Consider the following 16,929-nt stretch of genomic DNA (forward strand, 5'->3'; position numbering starts at 1 on the left):
ATGGAGGTGCTCTACGTGTTCTATTTCAGACCGCGGCAAGAGATACTTCAAAGGAGTGAACCAGCCCTTCTATTCTCTTTAGCCCTGAACTACACTGCTCTGATCGACACAGACAGGCTGCCTACATACGCGAGGGGTGCCCTCTTAAAGGACGTTATCGATGTATTGGCTGCATTAATTGAAGTTATGCTGGAGAAGGCCACTCGTGGGCTTAGCAGGAACGACCTTATTAAGTTTTTACTTTTCAACGACAGATTAGATCGACCTATTTCCACATGCTTAAGACCAATTAAGGCTATGACCGTGGAGACTTTTCTTGCCTGCATCACGAAAGTGTTGCAGTCCATTTTAGGTTTTTCTATTTTTTAAAGAAAAATATTGATTTATTAATGTATACACTTTACTATACGTTTCTCTTAGGTCTCTTACAAAGGCGCCAGCACTCGTGCTAAGAAGGTTTATTTATGGCTCAATGACGGCCATTACGATCTCATTCGCTCCCCAAAAGGTTTCTATGCGGCCAACCACTTCTGTGAGTCATGTTTTAAGCCTTTTCAAAATTTAGTTGATCATCGGTGTGAGTTTTTATGTTTCGTGTGCAGAAGGGAGAACTGTCATAAGGACGAAGGGGCTTCCAGGTGCTTTGACTGTGATAGAGTTTGTAACTCTTCCTCCTGTTTCTCAACTCATATAGAGAAGGGTTTGTGTGCTCTGGTAAGAAATACGTTCTATTTTTAAGGCATTTGTAATTTTTTAAGAGGAAAGATAAATGATGTGATTTATTTATTAATTTTTTGCTTTTAGATATACCAGTGTAGGACATGCTCTAAAGTGTTGGAGAAGAGAAAATGCCCCAAAGATCAGCATAAATGCGGAGAAGTAAGGTGCAAGAATTGCAAAAGGTATTTTCCACCAGGCCATCGATGCTCTGTAGATAAAGTGAAAGCAAAGCCTCCTAATGATCGCCTCATCTTCTACGATTTTGAGACCACGCAGGTGACTGGAGAACATTTCGTTAACTGTTCAATTCTTCAGTACGCTGATGGATCAGAGCATATATTTCAGGGAGAAGATACTCTGGACAAATTTTGCACCTATGTGCTGTCACCTGCTCATAAAGGGTACACTCTCATTGCCCATAATATGAAGGGATTTGATGGACAATTCGTATTAAGATGGCTTCTGGAGCGTGGTTACCAGCCAAAGGTGATCCCGCAAGGATCTAAGATCCTGCAGATTTCAGTGACCGCATTAAGTATCCGCTTCATTGATTCTTTCTGTTTTATGCCGATGGCTTTATGTAAGCTCCCAAAGATGTTTGGACTGCAAGAGTTAGCCAAAGGCTTATTTCCTCATTTTTTCAATACGCCGCAAAATCAAGACTACATAGGTGCGATGCCGGAGCCCTCCTTCTATGGCCCAGATTCCATGTCCTCAGAAACGCGTCAAAAATTCATGGCCTGGTATAGTGAGCATAAGGAGGATGTCTTTGACTTTCGCAAAGAGATGGAGAACTATTGTCGGTATGTATCTAATGTCAATAATATCTATTTATTTGTTAGTTGGCTTTTTTTAAAAATCCTTGGTTGAAATTTGAAAATGTTCAATGTATTTCAGAGGTTCCCTACGTCGTTTTCGTTCGTCGCTTGTGGGGTTTCTGTTGATGGTACGTGGCAGCGCAGAGGTTACACTTCTTAAGGGCTGTGTTGCTGCTTTATCGATAGACACAGGAAAGGTGTTGGACGTAGAAGCTATGTCGTCATTTTACCCAACTTGCAAAAAAATTTCCTCCACAAAATCAAACACAGACAGACAAAATCTTACAGCTGATCATATTTGTCGCTGTAATTACAAAGGAACTGCAGAAAATATGGAAGTTATCGGTGGTTCAAGATTTTTTCAAAAGGTCAATAAAACATCGAGGCCTTGTTTACGGCAAATACTTTGGTGATGGTGATTCAAAAGGTTTCCAAGAAGTAAACTATGTGAAAAGACATTGAGGTAAAAAAGTTTGAATGTATTGGACACGTCCAGAAACGTGTTGGAAGTCGACTTAGAAAGTTAAAAAAGAAAAATCAAAGGTTTATGGGTGAAAGGAAAACTGACCGATACCTTTATTGATAGGTTGCAAAACTATTATGGGATAGCGATACGCAGCAATAAAGGCGACTTAGAAAAGATGCAGCAAAGTGTGATTGCTGCTTTATTTCATTGTGCATCTTCGACCGAGAATCCTATGCACGGACAATGTCCTACAAGTGTTGACAGTTGGTGTTTTTACCAGCGAGCTATTACAGTCAAATTTGCATTTAACACTTTGCATTTTTGTGTTACATTGTATTACGCGATATTTTAAATCAGACATGAAATTTAAAACATCTATCGTAATTATTTTAGTTCAAAACCCAAGTTATTATCTGTAAATAATATATGAATTCTTTTTTACAAAAATTTTGTGCATTTTTTTTAAATAGTTATATAATTTGAATTGACATTTTATGCGGTAAATTTAGCGATTATTATAGTAATGTAATGGTGAACTTACACAGCTGGTAAAAATTAAATTAGTAACCAAATAGTCCAAAAAGTTTATAATTGTATAAAAGAAAGTCTTCATTTTTAAAAAATAGCCAATTTACCTATGTCTAATGATATTTTGCCCTTTGTTTTTAAATTATCTTTGTTTTTGAGTTCTTCTCAAAATGAAAATTTCGTCATTTTTGATTCACGCAAAACACAATAACTCAAGTTCTTTTATATAAAGTTCCTTGAACTAGAATCGTGTAAAAATATTGATAATTGTGATTTTTTATAACCAATTTAACATTTTATGTTCTTGTGTTTTCACGTTCTTTTGCCTATTACCACACGTTACCGTACATAAATATTTTTTTTTTGCAACCATAGCTCAATTATTTTAGCTCACAACCTGTATTAATGTTTATTAAAAATAATTAATTTTATTTTGAGTTAAAATATCAATAATTTGTTCTTCTTGGCTTATTTTACATAAATTTGCAATTCACATTTTATTCAGTAAAATTAGTTGAAAATAATTTTGCGACGTCTAAAAAAATTGATTAAAAAAAATTTAATGCATTACTTTTAAGATAATCCATTTTTAAAAAATATAATTTATTGAATTCATTCACATCGGGCAACTTCATTAAGTTGACAATCATACATCGCGCAATAAAAATATTCGGTTGACAATTGAATTCTTTCTTCTTGGAGCCTAAAGGTAAAAGTGTGTATGTGAATTAATGCATTATTTCATTATAAATTTTTAAAAAGTACAATTTTTCTATAATAAATATTTTGCGCAACTTTATAAATTAACAATCATGCGGCAAATAAACTGAGACAATCAATCGCAGGTTAAGCTCTCCCGAAAATTTCATCATCGTCAGATTCCAAAAGAACAAATCCAAATTGGAAACCACGTGAGGTGATCAATTATCTTGCGCCTAAGTAGCGATTTGCTTTTCACTAATGAAAACTCGCTTGGCGAGATTGGGTAAAGTCAGCTGATTTACTTTGGCGCGGCTTTGCAAGTGGCAGTTGAATGGGCTTGCGCTCTCTACCCCCATAATTTCTTGTACTAACAAAAGAATCAGATGCAAATACCCAAAATGCAAAGGATTTACACAAATCATTTGTGAGAAATGTGGTGTAGGACTTGGTTACAACAAAAGTAACAACTGTTTTAAAAATGTTCATATGAATTAAAACTAAATGACTAAATGGTCGCATATCGTGTCGAAAATCTTAGATACGGCGTGAAATAAACAAAAGCGGCTAACTAAGAGGGCAGGAGTTTATAAATCGTGGACATTGATTCACCACTCCAAAATATCTTTTTCCGTTGAACCAAAGTTTTAATTATTTGGAACCAGAAGACCGACGATTGGCATGCGAACGTGTAAATGATAATTGTTTGAGTTATTCTGTGAAACACGGTGGTGGTAATGTCATGATTTGGGGTGGTTCTGGAGGAGGAAAAGTTGGCGATCTAGTCCAAGTCAATAATGGATTAAAAAGTGTACCAAAGTATTTTGGTTCATCATGCGCATCTGGTATTCACAATATTGGCAACCAGACAATAATCCAAAGAACTCTTCTAAATTATGTTAAAATTATTTAAAAACGAAAAAAAAAACAAAACAGAAAGTGTTTAAAATCATAACTTGGCCTCCACAATCACCTGATCTGAATACTATAGAGAAACTATGGGATGAGTGGGACAGAAGGGTACGAATAATGTGCCCAACTAATATAGTCTCTAGAAATGTCTCCAAGATGCCTGGAAAAATTCAAGTCGTGAAACGTTTGAAAAGGTTCTCTCTAAGGCTGTCATGCGCGCAAAAGGTGGTCATCATTGATGAGAGTAAAATCTAAATAGAAGTTGTGTATATCTGTTGTTTACTAAAAAATTCTTGTTTTTATCGAGTATTAAAATATTGTTGAGAAATGAAATAGTAATAAATTGTTGAAATGAATGAGCATAATTTGTTTTGTTTTTTCTATAGACGATTCACACACTGACCAAAGTCTTTTGCACGATAGTGTATAAGGGTAATCATGATTGACTTTGTTTAGAGTTAATTCGTAAGTGGTGTTTGCTTTCTATGTGACTTTTACTCAATATACAACTAGTATGCATCGATCACATTAATGCAATAAATGAAAAAAATCGCCAACAAAGCAGCATTAGTCTGATTTCTAAAGCAAAGCTCTACACATTTCAAGTTTTCAACTGCTTTACTGCGACAAAATGCATTCATTTAATTATTCTTTAAATACAGTATATTATTCTTAGCTACAGGCAGACCCTGATTTGTTTATAATGTAATGCAACAGGCTCTAACAGATGGGAGAAACTGTTCACTGGGATACCTCGGGATTGTGACACCCGTGTTTACTTGAAAGTAAACTCCCTGAGGAGATTTGATTTGTGCAATGACATGACTTTAAACCAAACATTTTTTGCTTCTACGATTTCTTGTATATTTTAAGCAATCATACAATTTCCATTATAATTTACTTATACATAGCGTAAAATTGCTTAGAAGACTTAACAGCTAAGACACTTCATACTGAAAGATTTGAGAAACAAAGAAATTTTCAAGTCACATATTTAACTACTAAAATAGCACAAACATATTTTCTGCAATCCTAGCTTCTTGCATTTTAAAGTATGAAGTGTATGTAGACAAATATTTCACAAGAATAAAATATTGGAACTTGAACTAGTAGTGAATATTTTAAGTCTGTAAACAACTTTTGTATCACATATCTTTTAACTAAATAACTTTTCTTCCTTGAAATACCACCAGAATACAGTAAAAATTACTTACATTTCGGAAAATACTTTTAGACTGAAAGCCGTAACTTTTGCACACACAAAAAATGGATTCTCTCAAAGGCATTTGTTAATTTTTCCAGAAAAATGCTAAAATCCTGACTTTATTGTAAAGTGGTAGCAAATTCGAATGTAGACAATTGGATAGAATGTTCAACTGTTTTTTCCCCCCAAAATACTTATAAATATAGATAAAATAGAACACTGGGGCACCTCGGGATTGTGACACCCGTGTTTATCAAAAGATAAACCCCCTGAGGTAAGTTAAAATAAGATTTTGCAAGCATGAACTGTAAAACTAAAACTTATTCTAATTTCAACATCTTATACTGCGAAAAAAGATATCAATTTTTGAATACAAATTTATTCAATATAATGCTTATTTTTTAAATATACAAATTACAGCCAGTTATTAATTTAAAATAGGTTAAGTACATCCGGTTACAATTAATAAAATTCCAATGTCCCGGACTTAGTAAAGCATCACACATGCAAAATTGAAACACGAGGAATTTTATTGCAAATATTTGAGTTTACTTACTTTTATCTTAATATGCACATTAGAAATGTGATATATTGAGCAAATATGTATGGCATCAAAATAAAGCTTATCTTTGTATACTTATGTGAACAATACTACATAACTAATATTGCATACTTAAAACTGCTTGCATATACAACTTTCTTAGCAATTAAGTTCTAAATGAAAGCATTTTGGTATGGTTTATAAAAAACATAATCTTAATAATTTTGTCAAGTCTGATAAATCAGCAAATACAAATTAGAAATTAATCCCCATGAGCCCCTGTTTGTACTTGGATCAATTAGACATCCAAAATCTTTAAAAAAAAATAATCATAATTTAATAAAAGGTATTTCAAGACTCAATTATTGAAATTTTACATTTTATTCAATTTGGTTAGCAGAAATATTTGATTTAAATCATTGGTTTTTGAATGTTTTTTTCTTTTTAAGTTTCTTAAATAATTTTTTTTTACATCTATAAGTAAAATTCATAAACATGTAGAAACACCCTCATTTTGTCTTATTAATGCAACTGGAGTTCCTCATATATACCAAAGGATACCTTAGGGGCAACTATGGCCCCTGCCACCAGTCTACGCATAAGGTTCCATATATACATTTTTATAAGGATAACACATGAATGATTAAATAAGATTAATTTGAAGCAATAAAACTGGATTCAATTATAAAAAGTCAGAAATGCTAAATGCTTTCAGTAAGTAATTTCTTTTGAATTACTGAGCAATAAAAAACTAACATGGCTAATTAAGACCCCTAAATTTTTTTAGAGTTAAACAGCATTTAATTTCAAATATAAGTCATTAACATCAGGTAAAAATCATCAAACAAAAACATCAAGTAAAAATAAAATTTTGTTATAAAATAAAATTTCTTTCACTTTAATTTAATCATAAAAAGGAATAATCACAACAATTTCTTACACTTTAAATTTATTAAAATTTCTAACTAAGAAAAAAAAACTTCAACATTCAGTTATGGTTCTTTCATGGAATAGGTCTTAAACAAAGAGAAACTTCGTTAAATTTTTCACTAATAACGTTCTTTTTCATAAACTTTCTAAGCGGTATAGGAACTGTAATACTGCCATCAAGATTTTGAAAATTTTCTAGTATAGTTATTAATAGTCTAGGAATAGCACAGGCTGTTCCATTAATGGTATGACAAAATGACTGATTGCCACCAGGTGATGAATATGTAATATTTAGTCTTCTGCTTTGGTAGTCTGTGCAATTAGAAGTACTAGAAATTTCACCATACAGTTTTTGCGTAGGTATCCAGGCCTCAACATCTATTTTGTGGTAAGCTGGCAAACCAAGTTCACAAGGAGGCATTTCAAGAACTTTAAAGTGGAGACCTAATTCAGAGTATAGTTCTTTTTGAATATCAACAAAATAATTCAACATCTCTTCACTTTCATTACCAGATTCATTGGGTGTTACACTAAACATTTCAACTTTATTAAAATAATGAACCCTGAAAAGAACAAAATAACATTTAATATATAAAGAAAGCTTATTTAGAATCAATAATCAGTGTTTGTGGTTATTGTTTCTAAAACAATTTGAACAAGTGGTGATTCAGCGGAACCAGATCATTCTTCAATGTCCAAAAATATTTTTCTTTTTTAAAAATTAACTCTTAATTTGAATTATGATGCAAAACTTTACTTAAAATATGCATTTAGTGAAAAGTGAGAGAGTGAATGTTGTAGTCGACAACATTCCTAAAACTAGGTTATAAAATTTAAAGCTAGGCTAAAACTAAGGCAACTTGTTTGAAATCGAAAGAAATAAGTAAAAAGTAGAGTTAAATCAAGAAATATAATCCAATATCTTCAACTTCAAGACAGAGCAATAGGCCTGGATGAGGTCTGCCCTGAAGTAAAATTGTTAAAGCTGGGAATTTGCAGCCAAAGTATTGCCAATTTTTATATACAAATTTTAAACAGTGGATAAAAAAAAAACTTGCTTGATCGAGACAAATGGGACAAAAAAAGCAGGGTTCCCACTAAATTTTCAAGGACCTGCGTAGGAGAGAAAAATGATGCATTACTATTTCATCTTCAAGAATTTATTCCTTGGAGAATTTATTCCAAATTTCTATACCATTTCATATTTGATAGCATTATCATAGTAAGATAAGCACACAATCCAAAAGTATCTGCAAGCTCATAATATTTTTGATAATAGAATAATTTTATTAAATAAATAATATTATTAATAAATAATTTTATTAAAGTTGGTTAACTATTTAATGCCTTTATTTATTCTTGACAAAATATATTTATATACATGCCCATTAATATTAATAGTTATACACAAAATTACATTTATATAAAATAGTTATCATATTAAGTAGGGTGATCTGGGGTAATTCCTGATCAAAAAAATGCAAACATCTATTTTGTGAAAAAACTATTCAGAATAGAATTTTAATATTTACTGGAAGTTTGAAACTATATGAGATGAGCCCTATGAAAATCTAATTAGAATTTAAAAGATTTTAAATTTTTAGTGATCAGGAATTACCCCTTGTCATGATCATTTCTGGAGTAATTCCTGATCACTTCTGGGATAATTACTGATCACCAGTTTTTATTGTAAAAGGGCTGTTTGAAAATAATTATGTGAAGGTAATTAACAAATAAGACAAATAAACCAAAAAGATATGGTTAAGCAGCTAATAAAAGGTTTTATTTAAAAGCAAGAAGAACGATTAACGCTTTAAATTTTTAAAAATCTTTGAATCGTGCCGTACAATTTAGGCAATCAGCCAACTCATTCTCATGTTCTTCTCAAATATAAGAGAGTTTCCACATGGGTTACTTTTGCTGGATTTTTTAACTTCATTAAGGGAAAGTGTAAAGTTAAGTAAGGTATGCCAACAGCTCTGGCAGCAGCTCTCACACTGAAATTTTAATTTTCAATCATTAAAAGAAATTCACTAATTTTGTTTTCTAGAAGCTTAGTATCCTTTTTAGGCTTATAATTNTTAAACAAAGAGAAACTTCGTTAAATTTTTCACTAATAACGTTCTTTTTCATAAACTTTCTAAGCGGTATAGGAACTGTAATACTGCCATCAAGATTTTGAAAATTTTCTAGTATAGTTATTAATAGTCTAGGAATAGCACAGGCTGTTCCATTAATGGTATGACAAAATGACTGATTGCCACCAGGCGATGAATATGTAATATTTAGTCTTCTGCTTTGGTAGTCTGTGCAATTAGAAGTACTAGAAATTTCACCATACAGTTTTTGAGTAGGTATCCAGGCCTCGATATCTATTTTGTGGTAAGCTGGCAAACCAAGTTCACAAGGAGGCATTTCAAGAACTTTAAAGTGGAGACCTAATTCAGAGTATAGTTCTTTTTGAATATCAACAAAATAATTCAACATCTCTTCACTTTCATTGCCAGATTCATTGGGTGTTACACTAAACATTTCAACTTTATTAAAATAATGAACCCTGAAAAGAACAAAATAACATTTAATATATAAAGAAAGCTTATTTAAAAACAATCAGTGTTTGCGGTTATTGTTTCTAAAACAATTTAAACAAGTGGTGATTAATCGGAACCAGATCATTCTTCAATCTCCAAAAATAAATTTTAAAAAAAAAAAAGAAATGAACTCTTAATTTGAATTATTATGCATAACTTTATTCAAAATATGTTAGTGAAAAGTGAGAGAGTGAATGTTATAACCTAGTTTTAGGAAAGTTGTCGACTATAAAATTTAGAGCTAGGCAAAAACTAATAAGTAAAAAGTAGAGTTAAATCAAGAAATATAATCTAATACCTTCAAAACAGAGCAATAGGCTTGGATGAGGTCTGCCCTGAAGTAAAACTGTTAAAGCTGGGAATTTGCAGCCAAAGTATTTATTGCCATCTTTTATATATAAATTTTAAACAGTGGATAAAAAAAACTAGCTTGATCGAGACAGATGGGACAAAAAACAGGGTTCCCACTCAATTTTCAAGAAAATTTCAAGGACCTACATAGGAGAGAAAAATTATGCATTCCTATTTCATCTTCAAGAATTTATTCCTTGGAGCTCTTTGAAAATTGCGTTAGTGCAAATTTCTTTACCATTTCATATTTGATAGCATTATCATAGTAAGATAAGCACACAATCCAAAAGTATCTGTAAGCTCATAATATTTTTGATAATAGAATAGTTTTATTAAATATATGAAGTTGGTTAACTATTTAATGCTTTTATTTATTCTTGACAAAATATATATATATATTTATCATATTAAGTAATATTAGTAATTTCCCTCGAAACGAAATTGCATCAAAAGATTCCCAACTGTCTATTTTTCTTGTAAAAATCAGCTGATTGTAAGCTCAATTGCTATTGATGGGATTGCTGCAATATCTGCAAAATTGGTGAACCACCAATGTATCAGCGCACAGCGTGTTCATCTATATTAACTACCTTTAAGAATATCAAAATTTACCAAATTTGAATCATCAGAAAATAGGAAGAAGAAAAAATTTTCAAAATTTAGGGAAGCACCTTCCATGCTCTTCAAATTAGAAAGAAATTTTTGTTTTCACACGTTAACAAATTAAATAAAGTTTCAAAAACCACACATTTTAAAATTATTGCATGCGACACATGGTTAAAACAAGACTAACACTAGACATGGTTTTCTTTTCACTATTGGTTTTCCCACACCCTACTGGCATTTTGTATTCCAATCACAGGAGAGTGGTGAATAAGGATAAGGGACCTTTCTAAATTTAGATCAAACTAGGAAATTAGATAGACTTTGATGGCCTTCTATTCTTCAATCAAATTTTTATAATTTTGTTCGAAGTTTTTTTTTTTATTACTTTTTCCGTGCTTTTCCAGTAGAAAATATTATTTGGAATATTACTACGGAAAAATCAAAAACTTTTCAAGGACACTATCACAGAATTTAAGGACTTTTTTCAACATAATTCAAAGACATGCAATTAATTTACTTTCGTAGTGATTTATATCGTTTCGATTTCAAGATGAATAGGGATCGGCCGAGTATTCCACTACTTAATAGCAGGGTGTAAATGATTTTAATCAAATGATTAAAATCATTGATTAAAATCATGATTTTTTTTCAAAAATCACTGATTTTAATCAAAAAAAAAAAAAACAATTTTGTGTATAGTCTTGAACATTTTTTGTATATTTTTTTAAGTTTCAAACATAAACAAGTAAGTAGACTGTTCTATATATTTCTCAGATCTCACTCATATAATTCAACATTTCTACTTTGAATGTGACTCATTTGCTTTTAAAAACAGTTTACATATTATATTTATAGTTCATTGAACAGTTTACATATGATTACAGCTATGATAGCAGCATGGAACATTACAAAACAAAAACAACAGCACCTGGAGTGGAAGTTGTAGTACATATTGTTAGTTGAAGTATAAGTATATATTTTTTGGTAGAAGTTGTAGTGCTAATTTTGAACTTTATTTGTGTTTTGCGCCATTTTCATTCTTTCAGTTGTGAATTAGTGTTTGTTAGCATACTTAGGGTAGCTGGGATAGTCATTTTTACTTATTATTAGCTTTAATTATAATTTGAAATGTCTGCTGGAAGGAAAAAAGATCCCATTTGGGTCTATTATAATGAAAAAATTGAGTTAGGAAAGAAAGGATCTAAAGCAATATGTAACTTATGCCAAAAAGAAATGCAAGGATTGGTATCAAGAATGAAAATGCATCATGAAGTGTGTGTAGCAAAAAATGAAGTTGAAAAGAAGAAAGATTGTGAACAAGAAAAAGATGCTTTAGGTAATTTTTTTATTATTATTATACTGTTATTTTTTAATTCATATCATAATATTTTAAGTTCTTTTTTTTACATTAAAATAAAAAATAGATAGAATTACACTTATGGCTCCTTTTCCTTTCTTACACAGATGTTACTGCTACTTACAACAGAGGAACAGATAATAAAGCTCAAATTGAAAGCCAAAATCTGCCAGATCCTTGTAATAAGCGTATTCAGTGTGATGAAGATTTGACTGCTACTGATACTGACATAAAGATAAAGAAATTCAAGACTACAGGTATTAGCCCATTTATAGTGAAAATGCCAACCAATCTTAAAGATACACTAGATTTACAAGTAGCCAAATTCTTTTTTTCCTCCAACATATACCTTTTCGATCTGTTGAAAATCCACATTTTCTTAAGCTAATGCAAATGCTAAGACCTGGGTATAAACCCCCGAGTGAAATTGATTTAGGCAATCGTCTCTTAAGTGCTGTTCATGAACATGAGATAGAAAAGATTACTGGTGAATTATCTGAACAAACGGTATGTATGTCAGTGGATGGTTGGTCTAATATACACAATCAACCATTACTTTGTGCATGTGTTACTACTATGGAAGGTAATACTTATTTAGTAGACACAATCGACACATCCTTAACATCACATACTAGCCAAAATTTAGCTGCTGCTGTTACACAAACAATAATAAATGTAGAAAAAAAATTTAAATGCCGTGTACGTAGCTTTGTTACTGATAATGCTTCAAATATGGCAAAAATGAGGGACGAATTAAATGCAAAATTTGATATAATATCATATGGCTGTTCAGCTCATTTGCTCAATCTTTTGGCAAAAGATTTGCAAGATTCCATGCCTAATGTAACAGAACATGTTTTACAAGTTATAACATATTTCCGAAATCATCAAATAATTAGAGCTAAATACAATGAGCTTAAAGGTACTGGATTAATTCGGCCAACTGAAGTGCGCTGGAATTCTATGTGTGATTCATTAGAAAGCTACATCAAGAATTGGTCAACTTTCATGCAAGTTTGTGAGGATAATAGGGATGATATCGACACCAATATCAGGTCAAAAGTCATGAATATGGCAATTAAAAGAAATGCAGAAGATATGCTTTTAATGTTAAAACCCATTTCTGTAGCATTAGATAAAATGCAAAAAGATAATTGTAGTTTATCAAATGTTGTCAACATCTGGAAAAATTTAAAGGAAACTCTGAAAGATTCTAATAATAATTGCTGCAAAAATTTTTTTACTAAACGATATGAACAAGCGTTAACACCAGCTCATTTCCTAGCTTACCTCTTGGATCCTAATTCTGAAGTACAATGTTTAACACTAAATGAAAAAGATCAAGCTGTAAACTTTGTTAAAGAAAAGTATGGAGAAACCTCCTTATTAAGTATTTTGCTAAAATTCATTGTATGCTCTCCTCCGTTTAATGGAACTTTGTTTGTTAAAGAATCTCTAGAATCTTTAAACATCTTGGAATGGTGGAAATCAATTGCGCTTCTAAAGAACTGTGTAGGTCAAAAAGAGTTTGATGCAATACAGTTGTTATGTACTGCAAAAGGAACAACTGCAGAGATAGAGAGGATGTTTTCCACTTTTGGACTTGTACATACTAAACTACGGAATCAATTGGGTGTAGAAAAAGCAGCTAAATTAGTCCTTATGTTTAAATCTTTAAATAAAACTAATTAAATGATTGTTTAAATAATTTGATATTGTAGATGTAGAATTAATAATTATCACATATTGTTTGATAAACAATTTCTTTCTTGATTTGTAGTTTGAAATCACTTTGTTATTGTTTATTTCTTATTTCACCTTTTGCTTTTAAATTATTAAGAAATATTTTGTTGATAATGGTGAGTAATGTTTACTTCCAATGTATACCATAAGTAACAATAGTAATACAATACAACTTTAAATCTATGGTACACAAAATTGATTATATTCCATAGAATTGAAATTATAAAAAAATCATGATTAAAATCCAAAAATTCCGATTTTTTTGATTTTTTAAAAAAAAATCATGATTTTTATACACCCTGCTATATTATCAAAATTTAGGGAAGCACATTCCATGCTCCATTCAAATCAGAATGAAATTTTTGTTATCACACGTTAGCAAATAAAATAAAAAGTTTCAAAAACCACATTTTAAAATTAGTGCATGCGACACTTGGTTAAAACAAGACTAATACTAGACATGGTTTTCTTTTCACTATTGGTCTTCCCACACCCTACTGGCACTTTGTATTCCAATCACTGGAGAGGGGTGAATAAGGATAAGGGATTTTTCTAAATTTAGATCAAACTAGGAAATTAGATAGACTTTGACGGTCTTCTACTTCTCAGCCAAGAAAACTGTGAAATGAAAGTGAGTGATCGAAATTTTTATAATTTTGTTTGAAGTTTTTTTTAATTACTTTTTCTGTGCTTTTCTAGTAAAAAATATTAATTTTAAAATTACGAGAAAATCAAAAACTTTTCAAGGACACTATCACAGAATTTAAGGACTTTTTGGGGCCATGATTTTTTTCAACAAAATTCAAGGACAAGCAATTTATTTACTTTGTATTGTAATGTTGCTACTTGGGCACTTTTATATCTAGTTGTAGTTAAGCATCTGGCTATCATTTCATCTATTTAATTGATTACAAACTGCAAGAAATAATTTCATTGTGCGATATTGCCTGATCTGACTACCACTTGAAACTAAGTAAAAAGTTTTGCAGTGATTTATATCGTTTTGATTTCAAGATTAATAGGGAACGGTCGAGTATTCCACTATTTAACAGTGAAAACTATCATCAGCGGTGTATAAAAATTAAGAGTTTTGTTAACTAAGAAAATAGCAAATTTGCTTATCGAAGAACCAAATAGAACCCGATCAAATATTGCTTTTGTAACTCATTATTTATCATAATTTAATAAATATCCCAAAGAAAGGCACATGTTTTGCTTTGGCTAAAAGAGTTTTGAAATATTTGAATGGTTCAAAAAACAGAGTCATGTTTTATAATGAAGAATTTGGTTCATTAAACTGTGGTGGGGGTGCAAGTTGGAGCAACACAGAAGAAAGAAAATTTTTACAAGTTGTTTAATTATGATATGTAATTCTCTTATAAGGTGTCTGAGTGGTAGCGCTTCACGCCCCATTGCCACAGGTCCTGGGTTCCATCCTGCCAAGGCTGACTCAGCCTTTTATCCCTTCAGTGGGTCGATGAATGAAAGAAACACTGAAAGTTTCGCAATCAGCTGCTCCTGCTCCGCAACATCTGCTCCAGCATCCCAGAGCCCAAGTTCAAGAAAACTGAGATGGGCACAGTAGGCCTTGGCCCTGTATGGGCTGTTTCGCCACTGAGTTTAGTTTAATTCTCTTATAACATGTAAAAGTAGAAAACGAAGGACTATCAACATGTGAAGCTGTATTATTAGCTGCAGCTGACACAGCTAGATAAGTTATTTGGATTTTAAATATGCTAAATAAAATGAACGATAAAAAATTTATTAATGCTCCTGCAACTATATTTCATTTTGTGAGAGATATCATTGAAGACAAAGCAATAAAAAAAATCTTATAACAATAATAGTAATAACAATACAGATTTCTTAATTAAAACTGCAACATTTGAGAAGTTAATTTTCTCTTTGGAAAAAATAAGCTTCATTTGAAATTATATCGAGAGAATTAATATTTCAATAAGGATTTTTATTTGTATCGAAAAGTGAAATCTTTTTTTTCAGAGAGAGATTGTTTTTCTTAAGAGGGAAGGATTGATAGAAAGTATTTTTTTTTTAATACCGCAAGATAGTGTCTTTTTTAATTTTTATGTATTTGTCTTCTGAATGTTGATAAACCTCTCTGAATTGTAATCTCCGCGGTCCCCAACATTATCAGGACTTGATATAATTCCAATTGGTTAAGCGGCGTATAATAACGGAAATTCACTATCATCGAATAAAAAATACTGGCTTTGTTCAGAAAGAAGTACCATTTTTGCCAAAGATCTAGAGAAATATATAGATTCTTCGGTAGGAAAAAAATCATTCACAAAAACAGTTCTTTTGCTGAATTTACAATTTTACCACATGTGGCAAATGCTTAACGTGAGCCTTGTATAAGCATGTTAAATGCATAATAAAAAATTAAAGTTCATATTTACTCTTACATTTTCCGCATGGAGGTACACTATAGTAGATGGTAAAACTTACTCCACTTAAAATAGTCAAAGAAAGAGTTAATGTGCAATATGATACATGCATGATCACTGACATGCCTAATCTGCCATTATTTGATTTAATTAAAAAAGTGGTTAACTTATCATAACAAAAGTACATAACATAACAAAATAATATACATATATCAAAAATAAATGCATTACCAACTGTTCTTTTATCAAAAACATTTTTTTTTTTGGTCACTGCCACAATAAACAAGCATTACTACATATATACTACTTGAATGAAAAAAGTCATACCTAAATATTCCTTTTTCTTTTTGGTGTTTATTGGCTTCAGCACGAAAACATCTGCTTACAGCACAAATCTTTAATGGCAACTCATTAACATCTAATGTCTTTCCAGAAAAATAAGTAGCCAGTGCCATTTCAGAAGTTCCTGATAAACAAACCTTAGGAGCCCACTCATTGTGAATATGATAAACCTAAAAAATTTTCAAACAATACATATTTTTCACTTACTGAATTGAAAGCTTTATTTTGAAAATTAAAACTACTATAAATACAAATTACTGCTGGTATATAAAGTAAAAACTTAAGTCCTTAAGATTTTTAAGTCATAACTTAGGAGCATTCAACCTTCATACCTTGGGCAAACTTTTAAACTTTAGCAAAATTGACATATTTTAGATCAGTTATAAACTTAAAATGTACACTTTGATGTCAGGCAATTTGATTTGGACTAATACTTAATTAATGCTTTCATTTTCAACTGGAAGCTCATGGTTCATTACATTTAAAGAAATATAAGAAATTAAGGACTTAATTAAGCACTCCATTTTTAATTACTTTTACTTCAATTTATTTGTACTGCAATCATTTGACAAAAAAATTATTTTTGGAAAAATATAATTTTGGTAATAGAATTTTAAATGGCCATTTTTTTTTGATACAGCTACTACAAAAAATGTTCTCAGATTGTTTAACACATGACAAAATTGCTGTGCTCACATTTAATGTTCAAGAAA

At 31.0% G+C, this 16,929-nt stretch overlaps 2 protein-coding genes across 3 annotated transcripts in view; one reads left to right on the top strand and one right to left on the bottom strand.

Moving 5' to 3' along the window:
- Positions 1–5,706: 5,706 nt before the first annotated feature.
- LOC107448467 (serine--tRNA ligase, mitochondrial) overlaps positions 5,707–16,929 on the bottom strand; it is a 19,350-nt gene continuing 8,127 nt past the window's right edge. The window contains exons 2-3 of one of the 2 annotated variants that reach the window (XM_043053963.2): positions 16,202–16,386; positions 5,707–7,381 (exon numbers count right to left, since the gene is read on the bottom strand). In XM_043053963.2, coding sequence (XP_042909897.1) covers positions 6,892–7,381; positions 16,202–16,386 — 675 coding nt within the window. In that variant the 3' untranslated portion in view covers positions 5,707–6,891. The remainder of the gene's footprint in view (positions 7,382–16,201; positions 16,387–16,929) is intronic. The other variant, XM_043053962.2, reaches the window with a different exon arrangement.
- On the top strand, positions 11,159–13,510 carry LOC107452926 (uncharacterized). The gene is made up of 2 exons (XM_016069557.3): positions 11,159–11,702; positions 11,831–13,510. Exon 2 carries the CDS (start codon positions 12,111–12,113, stop codon positions 13,413–13,415), a length of 1,305 nt encoding a protein of 434 aa, XP_015925043.2. The 5' UTR covers positions 11,159–11,702; positions 11,831–12,110; the 3' UTR covers positions 13,416–13,510.

Source organism: Parasteatoda tepidariorum, chromosome 8 (assembly GCF_043381705.1).
Source record: "Parasteatoda tepidariorum isolate YZ-2023 chromosome 8, CAS_Ptep_4.0, whole genome shotgun sequence".
Classification (NCBI taxonomy): domain Eukaryota; kingdom Metazoa; phylum Arthropoda; class Arachnida; order Araneae; family Theridiidae; genus Parasteatoda; species Parasteatoda tepidariorum.

What these genes read in the sequence shown, in the direction of transcription:
- LOC107452926 (XM_016069557.3), top strand. Translation starts at nt 12,111, where the DNA reads ATGCAAATGCTAAGACCTGGGTATAAACCCCCGAGTGAAATTGATTTA.